This window comes from Staurois parvus, unplaced genomic scaffold (genome assembly GCF_062004578.1).
Source record: "Staurois parvus isolate SC_StPar_1 unplaced genomic scaffold, SC_StPar_1.0 ptg000308l, whole genome shotgun sequence".
Taxonomy (NCBI): domain Eukaryota; kingdom Metazoa; phylum Chordata; class Amphibia; order Anura; family Ranidae; genus Staurois; species Staurois parvus.
This window is the reverse complement of record NW_028318104.1, coordinates 670,979-696,057: the sequence shown is the minus strand read 5'-3', so window position 1 is coordinate 696,057 and position 25,079 is coordinate 670,979. Positions and strand designations below refer to the sequence as shown.

The following is a 25,079-nucleotide window of genomic DNA, read 5'->3' as shown; positions in this document are numbered from 1 at the left end:
TTAAGATTTTTGGTGTGGTCGTTCTGCCAGGGTTGAAGCAGTCGGTGTCTGATGCTACGTGTTGTTACGGGTGCTAAGGAGTCTAGGGCGGCTGACAGTGAATTGTTATAAGCAGTAGCGGCCAGGTCAGGGCAGGACAGGGGAAGGATACTGTCATAGAGTCGGTCAGCTGCAGAGTGGAGGGGGGCAGGGTTCAGGTTGCGGAGGTTACGGCTGGTTATGGTTTGAGGAATGGGGGGAGGAGTTTGAGGAATGGGGAGATGGAGAACATAACGATGTTGTGGTCAGAGAGAGGGAGAGGGAAAGGGGCTTTTGTGAGGTTGTGGGGGGTGCAGAGATGAGAGAAGACAAGATCCAGGGTGTTCCCATCGGAGTGGGTGGAGGACTGTGTACACTGTGTGAGTGCAAAGAAAGAAGTTAGGTTGGATGAGTCGGGATGTAGCCAGGTTATTGACGTTGATAGGGATATTGAAGTCTCCAAAGATGATAGTGGGTAGCTCAGAGGAGAGGAAGAAGGGTAGCCAGGTGGAGTTATCATCAAGGAAGCGAGATACGGGTCCAGGAGGCCGATAGATTACTGCAATCCTCAGAGGGGAGGGAGAGAATAGCCAGATGCAGTGGGCCTCAAAGGAGGAGAATGATAGAGGGGGGGTTTGGGAGGACCTAGAAGGTGCTCAGCGGTGACAAGAGCATGCCGACCCCACCACCTCTGAGACCGCTTGGTCTGGATGAATGGGTCCAGACGAGACCTCCATAGAAGAGTGCTGCAGGGGAGGTAGAGTCGGTGGCCTGGATCCAGGTTTCGGTGACCGCTAGGAGGTTGAGGGATCGGGAGATAAAGAGGTCATGGATGGCGGTGAGCTTGTTGCAAACCGATCGGGCATTCAGGAGTTCACACGAGAATGGAGGTTTGGTTGTGGGGAGCAGGGGGACAGGTATTAGGTTAAGGGGGTTGCGGCAGTTTGTGGAAGTAGGAGGGTGCCTAGTGGGTGAGTGAGGTTGTGAGGGACCAGGGTTCGGAGAGATGTCCCTGGTGGTTAGGAGAAGAAGGAGGGTGAGAAAGGTGGCATGAGAACGGGATGAGCAAGAGCGTGTGAGTCTGCTAGTGGTGGCGTGTGGGTTGGGAGAAGAGTGGAGTATTAGGAGAAGGTGGTAAGAGCCGTAGTGGGGAGATGGAAGCAGTGAGGGTGCGATGTATAGCTGTTTTGGAGCAGTAGGGGGGTAGAGAAAGGAGATTTTGGGCATGGAGGAGAGGAGTATGAGGAGGAGGAGTACAGGTGGCATTTTAGGAAGGTAAGCAGAGTGGTGGACAGTTGAGGGAGGTGAAATGTTTCTCAGGGAGCATTGTTGTGGATAGTCCGTCGTGCAGTGGCGTATCACGTTGAAGTAGCTTCTCGTAGCAGGCATTCTAGTGATTAGGATCTTTCCGTGACAAGAGTTCTCGTGCTTGGGATCGGGATGGGTAGACGCCGGGAGGGCTGCGGGTCAGGGCTGGGTTGTGCCGGAGTAGGCGATGGTGGGCCTCACCAGGTTGAGGTCGTCCATTGGGCAGGTCGAGATCATCTGTTGGGCTCAGCAGGTCCTGGCAGGGTAGCGGCCTGGAGGGTAATGTTAGGCATTGCCAGGCTGGGCTTGTCTGGAGGGTTTGGCGGCGTAGAAGTAGGCTCACTGTGGGTTTGAGGAGATGCGAGGTGAACGTCCACAGTGGAGCTCATCGGATGGACTTCGGGTCAGGGCAGGGTTGTGCCGGGGTAGGCCTCACCAGGTCGAGGTTGTTCGTTGGGCTTAGCAGGTCCTGTCAGGGTTCCGTCGTGGAAGGCGATGGTAGGCCTCACCAGTCTGTGGTCGTCTGCTGGGTACGGCGGCATGGATGCAGGCTCGCTTCTGGTCCCTTGGCTGTTGGGGCAGCAGGAGACCGGAGGGCAGCCAGATTGGGTTCTGTAGACTGTGTGCTGGTGGCTGGATTTTGGCGCTGTGAGCCACGTGCTCTGTCAGTGCAGTATGCTGGGTGACCTGGAGTGGTCCCTGGGCCGAGGCTGGGAACTGGTTGCTGGGTGCTGGCTGTTGCAGAGTGCTGGGAGGCCTGGAATCAGCCGATGGGCTGAGGCTGGGTGCTGGGTGCTGGCTGGGTGCTAGTTGCTGGGTGGCCTGAAGTGGACCCTGGGCCGAGGCTGGGTGCAGGTTGCTGTCTGTGGCAGGGTGCTGGGTGGACTGGGGTGGGCCCCTGAGCTGATGGAGAGAGTCCCCGGGAGCAGGCAAGTCAGCAGGGGGCGGAGTGGCGGCGATCTTGGCTGTCGATCGGCGTTCTGGGTCTCAGCTGTGGCAAAAAGTGAGGCCGTGGCTTCGTAAGCCGCAAATCCCGGAGCTCCGGGATTGGGCTGAAACTGGCCCAGCACTCCTCCCTAAGTGCTTATCGGGGGCCACAGGATGGTGGGGGCCCCTTTGGAGTCCGCTGCCATCCGGATGGGGACTTGGGCGACGGAGCTCCTGACTACAGGACTACTCCGGTCGCCATCTTCGACATATAGTGAACTCGGTTTAGAGTTATTTACCCTGAGGTCATCACAGAGGACAAGGGGGCGCTCTTTACTTCTGGAGGAAAAGAGATTTAATCTCCAAACACGGAAAGGTTTCTTCACAGTGAGAGTTGTGAGAATGTGGAATAGACTCCCTCCAGAGTTGGTTGTGGCCAGCTCAGTGGATTGCTGTAGGAAAGTCCTGGATTCTTTCTTGGATACACAGAATATAACTGGATAGAACATTTATAGGGAAAGTTGATCCCGGGAATATCCGATTGCCTCTCGGGGGATCCGGAAGGAATTTTTTCCCTGCAGGAGCAAATTGGATCGTGCTTTGCTGGGTTTTTGTCTTCCTCTGGATCTATTGTGGGTGTAGGATTATAACTATTTGTTTTTTGGTTGAACTGGATGGACTTTTGTCTTTTTTCTGCCATACTATAGGGCTCTAATTACACATTGATCACTTCCATTAGCTCTACCCCCACAGTTATAACCCTGTGTACCACTTGCCCGACCCTATTAGATTGTGAGCTCTTATGTGCCGGGCCCTCTTAATACTCTAGTTTTTATTGCATTGTAACTGTATTGTCTCCCTTTATATCCCCTTAAAGATCTGTGCAAACTGTGGGCGCTATAAAAATCCTGTATAATAATAACAGGACAGCTCTGAATTTCTGACATAATAAACAGGTATTTTTTTAATTTTCATTCATTATTGAAACAAAATGTTTACAATGGTATATTTAACAGGCCAAACGGTAGGAAAAAAGAGATGTTCATTTTCAGGGTTTTCAGACAATATAAATTGAAACTCCCCATTGTCACTTTTATTGTGCATATCTTTTTTTTTCACCACATGCTAATGTGCATAATGTGCAGTCTCTACACATAGGAGTTCAACTGTGTAATTATCTATCTATCTATCTATCTATCTATCTATCTATCTATCTACCAGGCCCTACCGCTCCCACAGACACTGGACCCGTAGCACCCTCAATCGCTGGCCCGCAGCATCCGCATGCACTGGCTCACTTTGCCCACGGACGCCGAGTCCTACTGCACCTAGCTACACCTGGCCCACTCCACCTCCAGACGTCTGTCCACACCACCGCCTGACGATGACCCTTCAACACCTCCTGACGCCGGGCCCTCCAGCACCTTCAGCGCCTCCTGATGCCGAGCCCTCAGCACCTGACGCCTGGCCTCAACGTCTCCAGTCACCGAGCCGCCAGCATCACCAGACGTCGTGCCTACCAACACCCCCAGACATCGCGTCCTATGACCCCTCCGCTCGCCGAACCACCGTACCCACTCAAGACGCATCACAGCACCCACGGACGCCAGCATACTGCATCCACAGACTGCAACCAGCCAGCTGCTGACCCAGCTGCCCTCCTCTCTCACTCTCCCCCTTCAGAAGGACTCAAATGGACTCCTCCACGGCGATACAGACTCTCCACATCACCTTGCCCTGACCTGTATCCCGCCACCTCCCCGACCTGTCCAGCACTCCGCTCACCCCAACATGCCACCTGCACTCCTCCTCCTCGTATTCCTCTCCTCCATCCCAAAATTCGCCTCCCTCTACCCGCCTACCCCCCCAAACAGCTCTACATTGCCCCTTCACTTCTTCCCTCTTCCCACTATGGCACTCACCACCTCCTCCTGCTACTCCACTCCCCCGTTGACCCACGTGCCACCACTATCAGACCCACACACTCCTGCACCTCCCATTCCCATGCCACCTTCCTCACCCTTCTCCTTCTCCTATCCACTGGGGACATCTCCCCAAACCCTGGCCCCTTCACACTCCCCCCCCCCTAGGGACCCCCCTGCTCCCACCTGCCGCCGCAACCCCCTCAACCTCATACCTGTGCCCCTCCTCCCCGCATCCAACCCCCCTCTCTTGGTTGCACTCCTGAACGCCCGCTCAGTATGCAACAAGCTTACCGCCATCCATGACCTCTTTATCTCCCGCTCCCTCAACCTCATAGCGGTCACCGAGACCTGGGTACAGGTCACTGACTCTACCTCCCCTGCGGCACTCTCCTATGGAGGTCTCGTCTGGTCCCATTCACCCAGACCGAGCGGTCGCAGAGGTGGTGGTGTTGGCATGCTCCTATCACCGCTGAGCACCTTCCAGGTCCTCCCTAACCCCCCCTCTCTATCATTCTCCTCCTTCAAGGCTCACTGCATCCGACTCTTCTCCCCCACCCCCCTAAGGATCGCAGTGATCTACAGGCCTCCCGAATCCATACCCCGCTTTCTGGATGACTTCGCCGCCTAGCTTCCCTTCTTCCTCTCCTCTGAGCTACCGACCATCATCCTTGGGGACTTCAATATCCCCATCAACGACAACAACCCGGCTACTTCCCATCTCCTCCACCTAAGCTCCTCCTTTGCGCTCACACAGCACATGCAATCCTCCACCCAGATTGATGGGAACACCCTGGACCTTGTCTTCTCCCACCTCTGTACCCTCAACCAGTTCACTAACACCCCCCTCCCTCTCTCCAACCACCACCTCCTCACATTCTCCGTCTCCCCTTCCCCTAACTCCCCCTCCAAAGTGCCAAACCATCACCAGCCGCAACCTCCGCAACCTGCACCCGGCCCCCCTCCACTCGGCTGCCGACCGCCTACACGACAGCATCCTTCCACTGTCATGTCCTGACCTAGCCACCTCCACGTACAACGACTCACTGTCAGCTGCCCTAGACTCTCTGGCACCCCTAACCACACGCAACATCAAACCTAGGCCGCTTCAACCATGGCAGAACGACCATACTAAACGCCTCAAATGTTGCGCGCTGGAGAGACTATGGCGCAAAACCAGGTCCCCTCGTGCATTCTCCCTCTACAAATCTGCCTTCCTCACCTACACCTCCTCCCTCCACACCGTCAAGCAGGCCTACTTTGTAAACCTGATCAACACCCTCTCCACCTGCCCTCGCCGACTCTTCTCCACCTTCAACTCCCTGCTCCCCCCCCCCCCTCCTCCACTCAGCACTTCACTCACCGCCAACGAGATTGCCACTCATTTCCACAACAAGATTGACACAATCCATAAGGACATAGTCAACTTGCAATCTACCTCCCCACCCAGCCTCCACCCCCATCACCCCCCCCCCATCTCTCCCCTCCTCTGACCTCGCAACCGCACTGCCCCCCACCACACCCAAGGCCCCGCTTACCGTAACCCCCCTAACAATGTACTCCTTCAGCCCTGCTACCACTGAGGAAGTCACCAGGGTCTTCTCAGAAGCCCACCTCACCACCTGCCCCCTGGACCCTATCCCCTCTCAACTCCTCCAGTCACCCCCCTCTTCCCTTAACCACTCCCTCACCCACATCTTCAATCTCTCCCTCTCTACTAGCGCATTCCCCTCCCCCCTAAAGCATGCGCACATCACCCTCATACTCAAAAAGTCCTCCCTGGACTCCACTGACCCAAACAACATCAGACCCATCTCCCTGCTGCCATTTACTTCCAAGCTCCTTGAGCGCTTAGTCTACGATCGCCTAAGCGCCCACCTGACAACAACCTCCTTGATCCACTACAGTCCGGCTTCCGTCCCCTACACTCCACCAAAATCGCCCTCCGCAAAATCACTAACGACCTGCTAACCGCCAAAGCCAAAGGCGACTACTCTGTCCTCCTTCTCCTGGACCTCTCCGTGGCCTTTGACACAGTTGACCACCCCCTCCTCCTTAATAAACTTCTCTCCCTTGGCATCAGAGACACCGCTCTCTCCTGGTTCTCCTCTTACCTATCCTGACGATCCTTCAGCATTTCCTACAACGGTGCCACCTTCCCTTCCCTCCCCCTCTCTGTTGGGGTCCCCCAAGGCTCTGTCCTTGGACCCCTTCTCTTCTCCATCTACACCTCCTCCCTTGGCAAACTCATACACTCCCACGGCTTCAACTATCACCTCTACGCTGATGACACTCAAATTTACCTCTCCACCCCTCACCTCACCCCCACAGTCTCCGCCCGCATCACTCACCTAAACGACATCTCAGACTGGATGTCGCTCCATTTCCTCAAGCTTAACCTCTCCAAAACCGAGCTCCTCATCTCTTCCCCTGCCCACTCACCCCCCCCCCCCCATCCTATCCATCACTATCAACAACACCAAGATCAATCCCGCCCCGCAAGCCAAAGTCCTTGGCGTCATTCTGGACTCTAACCTTTCCTTTCAACCTCATGTCAAATCACTTTCAAACACATGCAGGCTCCACCTCCGCAACATCGCCAAAATACGCTCCTTCCTTACCCCAGACACCACAAAACTACTAGTACACTCCCTCATCATCTCACTCCTTGACTACTGCAACTCCCTTCTCACAGGCCTACCCCAGCGCAGGCTCTCCCCGCTCCAGACCATCCTAAACTCAGCGGCCAGACTCATTCACCTCACCAACTGCTCCATCTCTGCCACCCCCCTCTGCCTATCCCTCCACTGGCTCCCGATTGCCCAACGCATCAAATTCAAACTACTAACCCTGACCTACAAAGCCGTGCACAACACTGCCCCTAACTACCTCACCAACCTGATTCCCAAGTACCACCCTACCCGTACCCTTCGCTCTTCACAGGACCTCCTTCTATCTTGCTTTCTGGTCTCCTCCTCCCACACACGATTGCAAGACTTCTCCAGGTCCTCCCCCATCCTCTGGAACTCACTGCCCCAGTCCATCAGACTGTCACCTTCCCTCCTTACCTTCAGGTGCTCCCTGAAAACCCACCTCTTCAGGGAAGCCTACCCCTCCCTCACCTAACAGCCGTTCTCCTTCATTCTTCTTACCACTCCATCCCCCACAGCCACTTCCTCCTGTACCACTACCCCCTCCCTCCTAGATTGTAAGCTCGAAAGAGTAGGGCCCTCTAACCCCTCATTCACTGTTGTTGTTGCTGTTCTGTTTCTTGTATTGTCCCCCCACTCTATTGTACAGCGCTGAGTAAACCCTTTGGTGCTATATAAACTCGATGTAATAATAATAATAATAATATCTATCTATCTCCCACAATTAACTGATGGAAATCCCATTGCTAGCTGTGAGACAACACAAGACAGTTCATTTCCTCAGAAGCTCTGACCCCGATGCTCATTGTGTTTGTATTGTTCTTCCTGCAGACAGTGAAAACTGCATGAAATGTCCTGACGATGAATGGCCAAATGAGAAGAAGGATTGGTGTGTTCCAAGAGCGATGGAATTTCTCTCCTACACTGATGACACCATTGTTCCAGTATTTTCAGCTGTCTCCATCCTCTGTTGCCTTCTGACTGGTTTAATATTGGGGATATTTATATATTACCGGGACACCCCCATTGTTAAAGCTAATAACCGGAATCTGAGCTACCTTCTCCTGGTCTCCATCATGCTGAGCTTCCTCTGTGTCTTCTTGTTCCTCGGCCATCCAGTAGATGTGACCTGCATGCTGCGTGTCACCTCTTTTGGTGTCATCTTCTCAGTTGCCGTCTCTTCTCTACTTGCCAAAAGTATCATGGTGTGTATTGCCTTTAAGGCCACCAAACCTGGGAGTCCCTGGAGGAAATGGATGGGAAGCAAACTGTCCAATTGTATCATTTGTGTCTTCTCACTGGTCCAAGTCATAATCTGTGTCACTTGGTTGTCTATTTCTCCCCCCTTCCAGGATCGAGACATTCACTCTTATCAGGGGAAGATCATCATTCAGTGTAATGAGGGTTCAGTTATCGGCTTCTACTCTGTCCTGGGATATATGGGGCTTCTGGCAGCTGTGAGCTTCATTATCGCTTTTTTAGCCAGGACATTACCGGACAGTTTTAATGAGGCCAAGTACATCACCTTCAGCATGCTGGTGTTCTGCAGTGTCTGGATTGCCATGATCCCGGCCTATCTGAGCACCAGAGGGAAATACATGGTGGCTGTGGAGGTCTTTGCTATAATAGCCTCAAGTTCTGGACTTCTTGGCTGTATATTCTTCCCAAAATGTTACATAATTCTGTTCAGACCTGACCTGAATACAAAGACAGTTATCCGCTGATATGTGAGGAGCAACACTGGGTTACCTGTAGTTATGGCATTATCTCTATTATTATATATATATTTTAGTATTGTACTCGTGTTTGGGAATTTAAATATTTAATACTTACCTCTTCGGTAGATGGTGAGTCTAATTGAGTCTCTCTTGAAGAGCTATGGATGCCACTAGTATCAGATACTTTGGGTTTGTTGGAAACCTTGTCCCCTGCTGGGTGTAGTGATTCCTCCCATCAGCCGTTACATCACTACAGAACAGTGTAGTCACTTAGAGAGGAGGAACCACAGTGACCAGAGGGGGACAAAGTATCAAAAACATCCTAAAGCGTCAGATACCAAAACCACCCAAAACCACTCAAGAGAGGGAAGATTTCTGTCATCACCTTCCGTAAGGGTGAATATTAAACACGTTCTCTTAGAAGATGATTGTGATGTCATTTGTCAGTGTCACATTCATTATATTTATCATTGTATGTAGATGTATCCGACTATATCAATAAATTCATAAAGCAGTAAAGGTGTACAGAAGAATGAAGTCATACAAATTACAGGAGCATAAATGACACGAAGAAAAACCGTAATGCAAACAGCAGGTCACATAGAATTAGTAGACTGAAAGGAAGTTTACAGCCAGTAGTAATGGTGGAGAACAAATGTCTTCATCTTGGGGATGTAAGAGGGAAGGAAAAGGGAGTATAGAGAGGGAAGTTAAAGTGGAGCTCCACTCAAAAGGGGAAGCTCCACTTGAAGCCTTTGTCCCTCGCTCCTCATTAAGGATCGGCACCTTTGGGGAGTGGTTACCCGAATTTAACAGGTACCCGCTCCCACTTCCCCTGCAATAACCTGGGCAATCGGAAGTGGAAGTTGTCCTCCCCCCCCCCCCCGTAGACTTTTGTGTCACGTGACAGGACCCAGAAGACTAAGGGGCCATTCAGGAAGCGCAGCGCTTCTCGCGCATGCTCAGTGGGCACCTGGCTGTGAAGCCGCAAGCTGTCACAGCCGGGTGCCCACATTGAAGATGCCGGCGCCGGGGAGAGAAGACAGCCAGTGAAATCAGCGGTGGTGGTGAGGACATCTCTGGACCCAGGGACAGGTAAGTGGCTGTATTTTAAAGTATTTGTAGCTGCTGACTTTTATTTTTTTTCCATGTGGAACTCCGCTTTACGGTTAAGGCAGGGTAGAAGGAGGAGAAATATTGGAGGAGGTTAATCAAACACGGGAGTGGACTAACAATACAAGGAAATCGTTCCAGTCAGCAATACAAGGCAATCTAAGTACATGTCATCAATCTTATAAAGTACAATCTGCGTTATTTAGCCATATGGACCAAGGTAGAATGATTTTTTTCTGCTAATAATTTTTTTTAATTCTGGTATTTTTTCCATTTCACATTGGTACTCTAAGATTGTTGACCATACTGGACTGTGAAAGGAATTCCATATTCTAACAATGGTGCGTTCAGCTGCACAAAGTAGGTAGAGAACCACAAATGTAACATTAATGGGTATTTGTTCAGTACCTAAATTCAGTAATGCAAGGACAGTGTCAGGTAAGATCTAAGTTACATAGTTAGTCTGGCTGAAAAAAGACAAAAGTCCATCCAGTTCAACCATAGAAAAAAAAAGTTATAATCCTACACCCACGGTTGACCCAGAGGAAGGCAAAAAAACCCCCAGTGCCCTATAATATTAGAGGCTAGGAAGTAGATAGCATTCCAGTAAGGGTGCATAAAATATGGGGAAAAATCTTGTTTCTCCACATAGTCACCAGCACCTAGGGGACCATGTCAGGTATAATTTAGGTAACTTGAAGGGGGTAGAATACCAATGATGGATTGTTTTTTGGTCAAGTTCCCGGAGACTGAAACAGTAGAGCTTATATATAGTGGAGAGTGCGGCTTTCCAGCTTGCCTTGGTGAGGACTTTATCTATGTTCCCCTCGCACACATTCTTGGAAGTACGGCTCATCAATGGTAGGTGATGTAGTAACTACCAGCTGGGACTGGAAACATCCTAGGCAAACTTACATATTCATACAAAATGATAGAAAAATGCTGCGATATAGGTGGATCACCCTATAGAATTACTCTCTGACTCCTCAGCCAATATAGATGTGGGTTAATGCCGAAAAATTAGAGCATACAAAAAATAGACATCCCTGAAAAAGGGCCGTCTGTAGTAACGGTTTAAAATGAACCCAAGCAGAGTAGTTAATGGTACAAAAATGACTTTATTATAAATCTCGCATAAAAAAATGTGCAACCTTGCAAGGTGAAAAATACACATCACAATATAAAAACTTGAGCAATTCGGATTGTAAAGGCCTAATGTCACAAGTTAGCCTGCAGTTTCTTTTTTGTGTGTTCTGACCTCCTTGCTGCAGTGCTGTTCCTGATCCCTTTCACATGTGTGGACTGTCTGTCCTTCCTTTCCATCACTTCCTGGCCCGCCTCCTTGTTTGCCTGCCTATATAAGACATGCTCAGTCTAGGCCACTTTGCCTGAGCAACTTCCTAGTTGTTGGAGCTCCTGTGTGTTGCTACTGCCTCAGGGGCGGACTGACAACTCATGGGGCCCCCGGGCAATAGGGGATCATGAGGCCCCTGTGTCCTTGCCCACACTCAAAGCACACCCAAAAAAGCCTATAAAAGTTACCAGGGGCATTTCATGGGGCCCCCTACTGACCCCGGGCCCTAGGGCAGTGCCCAAGAGCTCGAATGGTCAGTCCACCCCTGTACTGCCTGTATCCTGCATTGACTACTCGTATACCGACCCCGGCTTCATTCTCTGACTGTGCTTTTTTTCCGCCCGTCCTGACCTCGGCTAGTCTATCGGATTTCCGTTTGTCTCCTCCCATTGTACTCTGCTCCCCTGAGCGGTCTCCTCATCCTCAGCTGGGCGTACCCAGCGACCGCGACCTGGTCCCAGCTTGTTGCAAGTCCATCCCCACCATCAGGGGCTCTGGTGAAGAAGCAGACTGGGGTTTAGACTCCACACCCTGGGGAACCCCAAGTTGACCATCTACAAGGGCTCACTACCACAGGAGCTGACAACTAAGGCTAATAAGTATACCATACATCATAGATAAGCTCCATGAAATAAACACAATCCAATATTCACAGAAGCGGTAAATTTCTATTATTATTTTACAGTATTTATATAGCGCCAAAACGTTTGCTCAGCGCTGTACGTTATAGTGGGGACAGTACATGAGACAATACAGTAACAATACAATACACGAGGGGTTCGAGGGCCCTGCTCCTTGGAGCTTACAATCTAGGAGGGAGGGGATAGTGGTACAGGAGGAAATGGCTGTGGGGGATGGAGTGGTAGGAGGAGTGGAGGAGATCCGCTGTTAGGTGAGGGCGGGGTAGGCTTCCCTGAAGAGATGGGAAGAAATACCACCTTACTTGGTAAATGAATTGCAATACAGTTGCAAGAACAAGTATGTGAACCCCTTGGGATTACGTGGAGTTTTGCATGAATTGGGCATAAAATGTGCTCTGAACATCATCTAAGTCACAACAATAGAAGAACACAGTCTGCTGAACATAATACTACACAAACATTAGATGTTGCCATGGTTTAATTGCACATAACATGTAAACATTCACAGTGCAGGGAGGAAAAAGTATGTGAACCTTTGGACTTAATAACTGGTTGACCCTCCTTTGGCAGCAATAACCTCAACCAAACGTTTCCTGTAGTTGCAGATCAGACCTGCACAACGATCTGGAGTCATTTTGGACCACTCCTCTTCACAAAACTGTTTCAGTGTAGCAATATTCTAGGGATGTCTGGTGTGAATCGCTCTCTTAAGGTCATGCCTCAGCATTTCAATGGGGTTGAGGTCAGGACTCTGACTGGGCCACTCCAGAAGGCGTATTCTGTGCTGTTCCAGCCATTGTTTTGTTGAATTACTTGTATGCTTTGGGTCATTGTCCTGTTGCATCACCCATCCTCTGCCGAGCTTCAGTTGGCGGACAGATGGTCGTACGTTTTCCTGCAAAATGTCTTGATAAACTCTGGAATTAATTTTCCCATCAATGACAACAATCCGTCCAGGCCCTGAGGCAGCAAAGCAGCCCCAAACCATGATGCTCCCTCCGCCATGTTTCACAGTGGGGATGAGGTTTTGATGTTGGTGTGCTGTGCCTTTTTTTCTCCACACAGAGTGTTGTGTGTTCTTCCCAAACAACTCAATCTTGGTTTCATCTGTCCACAGTATATTTTGCCAGTAGTGCTGTGGAACATCCAGGTGCTCTTTTGCAAACTTCAAACGTGCTGCAATCTTCTTTTTGGACAGCAATGGCTTCCTCCGTGGTGTCCTCCCATGTAATCCATTCTTGTTTAATGTTTTCCTTATTGTAGATGTGGCAACAAAAATGTTAGCATGTGCCAGAGATTTCTGTAGGTCTTTAGCTGACACTCTGGGATTCTTCTTTACCTCATGCAGCATTCTGCGCTGTTCTCTTGCAGTCATTTTTACAGGATGACCACGCCTAGGGAGAGTAGCAACAGTGCTAAACTTTCTCCATTTGTAGACAGTCTGTCTTACCGTGGACACTTGAACATCAAGGCTTTTGGAGATACTTTTGTAACTCTTTCCAGCTTCATGCAAGTCAACAATTCTTGATGGTAGGTCTTCTGAGAGCTCTTTTCTGCGAGGCATGGTTCACATCAGACAGTGCTTCTTGAAACCAGTAAACCCAAAACAGGTGTGTGTTTTTTAAGGGCAGGACAGCTGTCAGCAACACATTCAATATCATCACACTGATTGGAGTCAAGGTTGGCTCACTCCTGGCTCCAATTAGCTCTGGGAGAAGTCATTAAGCTAGGGCCTCACATACTTTTTCCTCCCTGCACTGTGAATATTTACATGTTATGTGCAATTAAACCATGGCAACATCTAATGTTTGTGTAGTATTATGTTCAGCAGACTGCGTTCTTCTATTGTTGTGACTTAGATGACTTTCAGAGCACATTTTATGCCCAATTCATGCAAAACTCCACTTAATCCCAAGGGGTTCACATACTTTTTCTTGCAACTGTATGTCTTTCTCAATTACAAAAATATATGTTAGATGGCATATTACCTGAGCATCAGGATGATAAGTGTTCCAATCACCCCATGGGGATTGAAATGGGATCGGGTAAACCCCAGAGGAACAAAAATAATCATACAGGCCCATGAGCAATATATGCATATCACAACATGCCAATAAAGATGATGGAACACGGCACCGTTAGCAATCAATAAGGGACAACAGATATTAGGCCATGTAAGGCTCCATGTATACGGGACACTTCTGAACGATGGAAACAGACTGCTGGAAAATGCAGGTTAAAAACCATCTGTTTAGCCGCGTTTATGCGCATTTATGTGTGTAATGGAACCGACCCCAGACTGCTCTTGGATACTTCCGTTAGACTCTGCTTCCCCATCCGAATACCGACCACAGACACCACAGCAGACCATACAAGACTAGACGACACCAGTCTTGAAGTAAACCAGGAAGTAGCCTAGTTTATTTTAACACAGATACAAGATATATACACTCAGGGGACAATCCCCCCTCCCTGCATAATGACACAGGGCGGGGCAATCTACATTTAGTAACAAGAGACACACCAGCAGACAGTCCCATCAGGAGGGAGGGCTGCTGGAGACACCCCCCACCAAGCCAATACCCATAAACACATACATCCCATAATAGTTTGCGCCCAAGCCAGACACACAATAGAACAATGGGATGCAACCACATGGCATTAAACAATCAACAACCCCCCCACCCCAATATTAGGACAGATCACCCTGTACCCCTAACAGGCATAGGGTGACTTACATATAAGAGGGATATGGGGAGCTGAGATGGGGGTCTCCCCACCCCTCCAAAGTAAGTTGAGTTCCATGGACCCCCCACTCCTGACACATAGTGCCTTTGCGTTTTGAAGTGTTTTTTTTTAAATATAAGCACAGGAGAACCTCCCAAATGCCCAGAATGCACTGAAAAGTGGTAAATTCTGAACTATTTCAGACTGTTTCAGAGAAATACAGAAAGTAGAAGAAGAGACAGCAGTATGTGTTGAGATTAACTGAGGTGTGAGTTGCTCATTAACATTTCTTTTGTTTCCAAGGGTGGGAAAGGTGGCTGGTGGAGGAAGTCATTAAGGCCACTTGGCAGGGGGTCTTCATGAGGAATTCGAGGTGTGAATGGTCATTACCATATCTTTTGTTTCCAAGGATGGGAGAGGTCTGAGGTGTGAATGGTCATTACAATGTGTAGAGAACTGAAAACAATGGGTGCTGTGGAAAATGCTCTCAGTCAAGGGATGTGATTTGAAGCCAATAGGAGTGTTCTCCGATCTCAGCTCCCTTCAGAGAGGACGGTCGTCCGTTGAATTCACACTGTTCACTTCAGGCTGGTCAAATTTTATTACCGTATTTTCCGGCGTATAAGACGACTTTTCAACCCCTGAAAATCTTCTGAAAAGTCGGGGGTCGTCTTATACGCCGGTGCAAGCCAGGTCAGGGCGGCACTTTTTCGAGGGACGCCGCCCCCCCTCCTCCTCCAACGGACACTAAGTACAGGGGTGGGCAGAGGGGCTGCTGTACCTTACCTGGCTCCGGTCCCACGACGATCCGGTCCAGGAAGCGCAGCTGCTCCTTCTTTCAGTTCGGCCGATCGATGCTCACGCGGCCGCTCGGCTCTGCCTCCTCACCGGTGATTGGGCGCCAGCACTGGAAAGGCACACAGGCGACCAATCACCGGCGAGGAGGCGGAGCCGAGCGGCCCCACGAAAATCGAGCGGCCGAACTGGAAGAAGGAGCAGCCGCTCCTCTCCCCCACTGACACTAACGATGGGGCACTATTCCTCCTCCACACTGACACCAATGATGAGGCACTGTTCCTCCCCCACTGACACCAACGATGAGGCACTGTTCTCCCCACTGATACCAATGATGGGGCACTATTCCTCCTCCCCACTGACACCAATGATGGGGCACTATTCTCCCCACTGACACCAATGATGGGGCACTATTCCTCCCACTGACACCAACGATGGGGCACTATTCCTCCCACTGATACCAATGATGGGGCACTATTCTCCCCACTGATACCAATGATGGGGCACTATTCCTCCCACTGACACCAATGATGGGGCACTATTCCTCCCACTGATACCAATGATGGGGCACTATTCCTCCCACTGACACCAACGATGGGGCACTATTCCTCCCACTGATACCAAAGATGGGGCACTATTCCTCCCACTGATACCAATGATGGGGCACTACTTCTCCTCCCCACTGACGCCAACGATGGGGCACTATTCTCCCCACTGACACCAATGATGGGGCACTATTCTCCCCACTGATACCAATGATGGGGCACTATTCCTCCTCCCCACTGACACCAACGATGGGGCACTATTCTCCCCACTGACACCAATGATGGGGCACTATTCTCCCCACTGATACCAATGATGGGGCACTATTCCTCCTCCCCACTGACACCAACGATGGGGCACTATTCTCCCCACTGACACCAATGATGGGGCACTATTCTCCCCACTGATACCAATGATGGGGTGCAATTCCTCCCACTGACACCAATGATGGGGCGCAATTCCTCCCACTGACACCAATGATGGGGCGCAATTCCTGCCACTGATACCAATGATGGGGCGCTATTCCTCCTCCCCACTGACACCAATGATGGGGCGCAATTCCTGCCACTGATACCAATGATGGAGTGCTATTCCTCCCACTGACACCAATGATGGGGTGCTATTCCTCCCGCTGACACCAATGATGGGGCGCTATTCCTCCCACTGACACTAATGATGGGACACTATTCCTCCCACTGACACCAATGATGGGGCACAATTCTTCCCACTGACACCAATGATGGGGCACTATTCCTCCCACTGACTAATGATGAGGCACTATTCCTCCCACTGACACCAATGATGGGGCACTATTCCTCCCACTGACTAATGATGGGGCACTATTCCTCACACACTGACACTAATGATGGGGCACCATCATTGGTGTCAGTGGGAGGAATAGTGTCCCATCATTGGTGTCAGTGGGAGGAATAGAACCCCATCATTGGTGGCAGTGGATGAAATAGTGCCCCATCATTGGTGTCAGTGGGAGGAGTAGTGCCTCATCATTGGTGTCAGTGGGAGGAATAGCACCCCATCATTGGAATACCATATTGAAATCAAATCTGATGTTTTTTCATTTTTAGTTGGTGTGCGTTGGAAGAGGGGTAGTCTTATACGGCGAGTATAGCTCAAACCCTATATTTTAACAGGAAAAGTAGGGGGTCGTCTTATACGCCGGAAAATACGGTATATTTGCTACTTTGTCTCACCCAATAAAGATGCACCTTCATTAAGGTGCTTGACTGAGAGCATTTTCCACAGCGCCTATTAATTCAGTTCTCTTCATCATGCAAATGATTAACAAGGCAGCAGTGGTGAGCTCATGATTAACTGTTCACATGTTTCCACCTGGAGTGGCCTCTCTGCGCTCATTTGTATCAGTTTCCCTTTCATTACAATGTGTGACAAGCTTGGTAGGAACATCCTGTGTTCAGTGTTTTGTCCATCTGAGTACCTTGAAATCGCTTTGCATGCATTTTTCATGATAAAAAAGGTTCTGGGCAGCATTGGGAACTGGAAGAGTCTATTTGCAGCATTTACAAGCATTTGCAAGTGTTTTGTGTTTGAAACGCTGATAAAATAAACTGCTAAACGCAATTTTTCTGCGTTCAAAAAAAGACTGTAAACTCAACTGCCTGTAAACGACTGTAAACGAAGATGTGTACATGGACACATAGGAGAACATTAGGGGGAGTTCAGGAACTGCTGAAAAAAAACGCTGACCAGCTGCTAAATGTGAGTTTATCACCCGCAGTGTACATGAGCCCTAATACTGAGCACATTACTGGGGTATCTACCAAGGTAGCCTCATCACATTAAGTGACTGAATTAAACTGACAAGAAGTCATCTGTGTCATATGGTGACCTGATACGGAATAAAGCGTAACATTTGTATGAGATAGTACCAATCATCCCAGAATGGGACAATTGTTAGATGGACAAGTACTAAGTCCACAAAAACGCAATTCAAACCGTCCAGCAAATGTGAAGATCAGTAATAGAGATCAACTGAAATAATGGCGCTGAAAGTCAAATGTTGCGGGAATTAACCCCGTGGATTTCCACTGATATGCAGACCTTAGTCGGTATATGCTTCAAATGGCACGGGGTATAGAAGTGCCAGCATGTAAAAAATGTGAAATACGGCATAAATCATACATTGAAAGTCAAATGTTGCAGGATAAAACCCCGGGAATACCCGGAAGTTTGGCTCATCAAAGGTGGGTGATGTAGCAACTACCAGCTGGGACTGGAATCATCCTAGACAAACGTTCACATTCACCAGCACACCATTCACTTTCTTTTGGGATGTAATCTTTTTGCAATAAAAACCTTTTTTGGACCATATTGGAGATCCATGGTGTGCTGGTGACTATGTCCGTTGCCCTTGGTGAAGAGCCGCCCATTTTGGTTTCCCATTTGTGCCTAGTATTGTATTATTTTAGATTATTTTCTTTTTTTGTGGTGCTTCTGATCATTGAACAATGACTATACAAAGGAAGGAGGTTCTACGTATTAATGGTGAGGTTTTTTTATAAAACCGTTTATCGAGATCCCAGCAAAAGGAATCCAATATTATACAAAGTACAGTAATGTGAGCGTGTTTACATAGTAGGGATTACATATAGAAACTGCAGAAAGCTTGTACAGGGATAACACAGCAAGGCCTCTCAGAATCTCAGCAGCATTCAGTATCCCAATACACTGGCCTCTTGTGGTATACTACCAGCTCTGAATGGACTGATCTGGGTAAGAAGGCCATCTATATGGGACTGAACAGAAAAGAGAGGGCGCTTAAGGTATCAAATAGCCAAAAAGAAACTTGAACGGGAGGAGAACAAAGAAGAAAATGTACTGTATAGGACCAAAAGGTAAGAGAAAAAAAGAAGAAAGGGAGAAAAAAAGGGGGGATGTGTCAAATGAGAGGGGGGGAGGGAATGGGTCAGCTCTGGTCTTCCCTTCCTACCCTCCAAAATGGTGGGGGGAGAGAAGTCCGGTTGTTTCCCTCCTGCAGACGGGGGAGCTAAGAGTCATCCCAGCGTGCAAGAAATGGGCCATGTCTAGTGTGGTATTTTATAGGTACGTTTTGTATTGTGGTGTGGTTTTAAAGTGGATCCAGCTGGCCCATGTGGTGACAAATTTGGAACTCATATGAATGACTTTTTATTATTATACATTATTTATATGGCACCAACTAGGGGCAGACTGACAACTCATGGGGCCCTCGGGCAATAGGGGATCATGGGGCCCCTGTGTTCTCACCCACACTCAAAGCACACCCAAAAAAGCCTATGAAAGAAAGTGCCAGGGGCATCTCTAGGGGCCCCCTACTGACCCCAGGCCCTCGGGCAGTGCCCGAGTTCCCAAATGGTCAGTCCGCCCCTGCCACCAACAGTTTGCTCAGCGTTGTACAATATAACGGGAGACATTACAGCAACAATACAGTTCAATACAAGAGGGTTAGGAGGGCCCTGATCCTGGGAGCTTACAATCTAAGAGGGAGGGGCTAGTGGTACAAAAGTTAATAACTGTGGGGGGTGGACTGGTAGGAGGAATAGAAGATTCCATTATTAACTGAAGGCGGGATAGGCTTCCCTGAAGAGATCGGTTTCCAGAGATCGCCTAAAAGTGAGCAGAGTAAGCGATAGTCTGATAAATTGGGGTAGAGAGTTCCAGAGGATGGGGGAAGCTCTGGAGAAGTCCTGGAGACAAGCATGGAAGTAGGGGACAAGGGAGCTCCAGAGCAGGAGGTCGTGCGGGGAGCAGAGAGTACGGTTTGGGTGACATTTGGAGACAAGATTTCTTCAATGTTGGTCAATCTGGTCAAGCATTCCCTGACCGTCGGAACGCGTGTGGAACGCCAGTGCACTGGTATGCAGAGTCTGTCAGCGGTAACCATAAATATAGCTAAGGATTTATGGTGGGATTCCTCACATAAGGAAGTGTAATATAAAAGGTATTGGGCTGGTTTATAGTCCAAAGGTAGTGCAGACACTTCTGCGGTAATCTAGTGGAGAAAAATGAGAGATGTGTAAGTAGAAGTTCTGGTGTTAGAAAATTAAATTTGGTGTATAATGTTTTGAACATTTGAAATGCTTAATTAGAGAATAGTTGGCTTATTAACTGCTTGCCGTCCAGCCACTGTATTAAAACGGCCACAGGGCGGCACCATGCGCAAAATCATTTTTGAAAACGTCATTTTGCAAAACAGATAGGGGGCATGCATGAGGCGCGTGCCCGCCCTACCCGCACCGCCGATTGTGGCAGCGGCTGTCAATCACCGGGTCCCGGCCGGTCATTACCCGTCAGATCCTGGTGATTACCGGTAATCACTGACAGGGAGCTCAGCTGCAGTGGTTACACTGCAGCTCTGCTCCCTGTCAGTTCGCAACACACTGTTCCTGAGAGCGGAGTTTAGCTCTCGGGATCAGCGTGTTCCTGTGAAGAACACACCCCCCGCCCACTAGTAAAACACTCCCCTCACACAGTTAACCCTTTCATTTAATAAAATGTTAACCCCTTCCTCCCCAGTGCCATTAGTAGTGTCAGTGTTTTTTTTTCCACTGATCACTGTATTAGTGTCACTGGGGATGTCAGTGAGCCAAAGTCAGTTCCCCCCCCCGTGTCAAAATGTCTGCCGCAGTCCTGCAGTCCCATTATAAGTCACTGATCACTGTCATAAATGTCTGATCACCACCATAAGTCCCTGATTGCCGCCATTATTATTATAAAAAAAAAATCCCAGTATCTTTCCCGCCATTTGTAGACGCTATAACTTTCATGTAAACCAATTCATTTATACGTTTGGGATTTTTTTTTAGCAAAGACATGTCGCAGAATACATTTTGGCTGAAATTTATGACAAAATTAGATTTTTAAATTTTTTTACTGGACATGTTTTATAGCTAAAAGTCCAAAATATTGTTTTTTTTTCAAAATTGTCAGCCTTTTTTTTATAGCGCAAAAAATAAAAATGCACAGGCGATGAAATACCACCGAAAGAAAGCTCAATTTGTGGGAAAAAAGGATGTAGATTTAATTTGGATGCAGTGTTGCATGACCGCGCAATTGCCAGTTAAAGTAATGCAGCGATGTAACACAAACTGCTTCTTTAACCGCTTCCTGACCGCCCTACAGCTGAAATACTGCTACAGGGTGGCATGGGTGAGCAAAATCACATATATACATATACATGATTTGTGCTCCCGTGGTTTTCACGCCCCTCCCGGATGGCGTCAGATTGCCCATCAGTACTCCAGTCATCACATCTAACCCCTTGATTGCCAGTAGCACGCTCATACACAATAAACCTCCATTGCTAGTATAGTGTCTGAACGGATCAATATCTTTGATCAGGTCAGCACTATACAAGCGTTCACATTAGTATAGTGTCCCCAAAAATGCAGCGTTAGCGGGATCAGCCCCGGCACCTGCCAGAACCTGCATTTAGCCCCTACGATTACCCCCCCCCCCTTCTCTCCCAGCAAGTGCAGTGTCAGTAGGTCACTGTCACTGATACATTGCACACAAAACCGCAGTGTTGGCAGAATCAGGCCTGATCTCTGTTAGCACTTGCCGGTAAATTTTGAGGACTCTCATATGCAGCAGAGTGCCAGTACTAGTCCCGCGCTACCTTTTGGTGAACTGGCAAGCACCAGCAGTCTAGTACATCCTGGTCTTTCGCATACCTCTTAGATTGTAAGCTCCCAGGATCAGGCCCTCCTAACCCTCTTGTATTGAACTGTATTGTTGCTGTATTGTCTCCCGTTATACTGTACAGCGCTGAGCACACTGTTGGCGCCATAAATCCTGTATAATAATAATAATACCAGCACTGCAGTATGACTTGGTGACGTGGTGAGTCCCATAAGTGCAGTACAAGCCAGAGTGGTGGTGAGCACAAGTATTGTCCTGCAACCACCAAGAATTTGCACACAGGCCTGTAGAGTTCCGAGTATCCTTCCAGATGTGCTTGCAAATCCCGATTGACAGCCCACAAATTCTGCAGCACCCGTACTTCCCCCATTCACTGCCAAACCCAGAATTCAGGTGGAAATAGCAAATTTAAATACTCCCCTTGATTTTTGGAGCTGTTTTTCACGGAAGATCTGTATGCATTTATTGTGGATCAAAGCAGTTTATATGCACAACAATTTATCGCCGCCAACCCAAATTCAAACCTTGCCAGACCATTCGCATGGAAACTCATTACGGTTTCTGTATTTACATTTTATTTGGGCCTAACCCTCAACATGGGCATTACTAAAAGAAATGAATTGCGGTTGTATTGGTCCGCAGACCCGATTCATCATATGCCGTGTTCTCTGCTGCCATGGCCAGGCATAGATATGAGAGTATAATGTGTTTTATGCATTTCAATGACAATACACTCTGTCATCCTCGGGGTGACCCTGAATTTGACCGGCTCCACAAAATTCAGCCCCTCGTAAATCACCTTAACCAAAAATTTGCAGATGTCTATACTCCCCAGCAAAACATCTGCGTTGATGAGTCCCTCATTAATTTTTCTGGCCACCTTACATTCAAACAATTTCTCCCCAGCAAGCGTGCCAGATATGGGGTCAAGATGTAGAAGACCTGTGAGAGGGCAACAGGCTATACTTATAAGTTTCGGATTTATGAGGGAAAAGATAGTCACGTGGAGCCCCCCAGATGCCCAGACTACATGGGGAGCAGTGGCAAGATAGTTTGGGACTTGGTGTCATCATTTCTCCATATGGGGTACCACTTATACATGGACAAGTTTTATTCAAGCGTGCCACTATTTAGACATTTGTACAATCTTGGAACTGGCGCATGTGGCACCGTGTGACCTAATGTGTGCCCACCATTAGAAGTGGGTGGATGCAGGGCAGTATATTCTAATGGTGGGCATACCACACACTTTTTCTGGCAGAGATTTCTTCTCTTTTTTGTCATTCAGTCCACAGGCTGCATACAAAAAGAAAAAAGAACATAGCATATATACCCAACAAGGACCAACAATGTACTGGTACATCACTGGATTTGAATGATTATACCAGGATGATGCTACAGCTGCAGGCATCATCCTGGTGTCTTTTTTTTTCAGCCGGTGATCGGCTTTCATGTAAAAGCAATCCTAGTGGCTAATTAGCTGCAAGATTGCTTTTACAAGCAGTGGGAGATGATGTCCCCCCTCCCCCGCTGCCTTCCACGGCCTTCTCGGGCAGTCCTGTGCCATCGGGGGAACCTGAGAATGCAGCCGGTGTTTCTGCCAGCTGACCATAGAGCTGATTGGAGACCAGAATGGTGCCAATCATCTCTATAGTCTAAGAATTCGGAAGCTACGAGCATTTCATCACTTCAGTCTCGCAGGATATAAACAGCGCCATTTGTAAATTGGGAAAGCATCTGATCACCGATCTTGGTGACATGAGATAATGTAAGAGCAGAGGAGATATCCAGAGTCTGATAGACCCCAGATTTCTCAAAAAAGAATATATGACAATGCCCATTGAAGTTATGGGGGATATTTGTATTCCCTGTTATAGCATTAAAAGCGATAAAAAAAAAAAAATGAAAGGTACAATGTAAAAATAATTTTAAAAAAAATCGAAATAACTGAAAAAAAAAAAATTGCCCCTCCCATGCACGCACACCTGTGTGCACAAGCCTTGACCCTGTGCCGTTACGCACCATGCATGTGAGGTATCGCCATGAACATCAGATGAAGGGCAGTAATTCTAACACTAGACCTCCTCTGTAAATCTAAAATGGTGGCTTTTAAAGGCTTTTAAAGTGCTGCCTATGGATATTAAAAATGTTTGCAGTTTGTCGCCATTGAATGGGGCATGCGCAGTTTTAAAGCATGTCATGTTTGGTATCTATTTACTCGGCATACCATTATCTTTTATATTTTACCAAACAATTGGCCAATATATGGTGTTTTGTTCATTAAAAGTAAAACAAGTGTATTTTTTTTTTTTAATTTGCTTAGAAAAATCATTGCGCGAGTACTATGTGCCATAAAAATTTGTAGCACCCACCATTGTATTCACTATGGTGTCTGCTTTAAAAAAATATATAATGTTTGGGGTTTAAATTAATTTCCTAGCAAAAAATACAGATTTTTTCATGTGAACAAAAAGTGTCATTAAAGGCTTGGTCTTCAGGTGGTTAGAAGAGTGAGTGATGTGTGGCATAAACTTCTAATGCTGGGCATAAAACGCCCCCACCCCCCAAAACAACCCCTTTTTGGAAAGTGGACACCCCAAACTATTTTCTGAGAGGCACGTTGAATCAATAGAAGAATTTATTTTTTTACCACAAGTTTTTGAAAAATGACAATTTTTTTTTTTTTTTTTACACACAATTGTCACTTAAATGATTTATTGCTCACACATGCCATGGGTATATGTGGAATTACTCCCCAAAATACATTCTGCTACTTCTCCCGAGTATGGGGGTACCACATGTGAGAGACGTTTTGGCAGTCTAGCCAACTACAGGACCCCAAAATCCAATAAGAACCTTCAGGCTTTTAAATGGCTTTATTTCCTCATTACACTTCCAGACTACCTATCACAGTTTCGGAGGCCCTGAAATGCCAGGATAGCACCAAACCCCCCCAAATGACCCCTTTTTTGGAAAGTAGACACCCCAAGGAATGTGATAAGAAGCATGGTGAGTATTTTATAGATCTCATTTGTTGCCACAAGTTTTTAGAAAATGAAGAAAAAAAACAAAAACATATTTTTTCTATTCTTTTTTTATATTGCAGAACCTTTTGAGAAAAAATTAGATCTGCAAAATACTCATCATGCCTCTTTTTAAATTCCTTGGGGTGTCTACTTTCCAGAAAGGGGTCATTTGGGGGGGTTTGGTGCTATACTGGCATTTCAGGGCCTCCGAAACTGTGATAGGTAGTGAGGAAGTGAAATGAGGAAGTTACACACCTTCAGGCTTTCAAAGTGGTCATTGGATTTCAGGCCCCTGTATGTGGCTAGGCTCCCAAAAAGTCTCACACATGTGGTATCCCCATACTCAGGAGAAGTACCAGAATGTATTTTGGGGTGTAATTCCATATACAGTGAGGAACAGAAGTATTTGAACACCCTGCAATTTTGCAAGTTCTCCCACTTAGAAATCATGGAGGGGTCTGACATTCACATTGTAGGTGCATTCCCACTCTGAGGACAGAATTAAAAAAAATAAATTCAGGAAATCACATTGTATGATTTGTAAAGAATGTATTTGTCTTGCACTGCTGAACAGAAGTATTTGAACCCCTGAGAAGATCCGTGTTATTATTTAGTACAGAAGCCTTTGTTTGCAATTACAGAGGTCAGACGTTTCCTGTAGTTCCTGACCAGGTTTGC

The 25,079-nt window shown here is 47.9% G+C and overlaps 1 protein-coding gene across 1 annotated transcript in view; it reads left to right on the top strand.

The window, feature by feature from the left end:
• The window catches only part of LOC149457649 (vomeronasal type-2 receptor 26-like), a 35,848-nt gene extending 26,785 nt beyond the window's left edge, over positions 1-9,063 (top strand). The window contains exon 3 of the mRNA XM_089683414.1: positions 7,658-9,063. Within this exon, the coding sequence (XP_089539540.1) occupies positions 7,658-8,550 (893 nt within the window). The 3' untranslated portion in view covers positions 8,551-9,063. The remainder of the gene's footprint in view (positions 1-7,657) is intronic.
• The last annotated feature ends 16,016 nt before the right edge of the window (positions 9,064-25,079 follow it).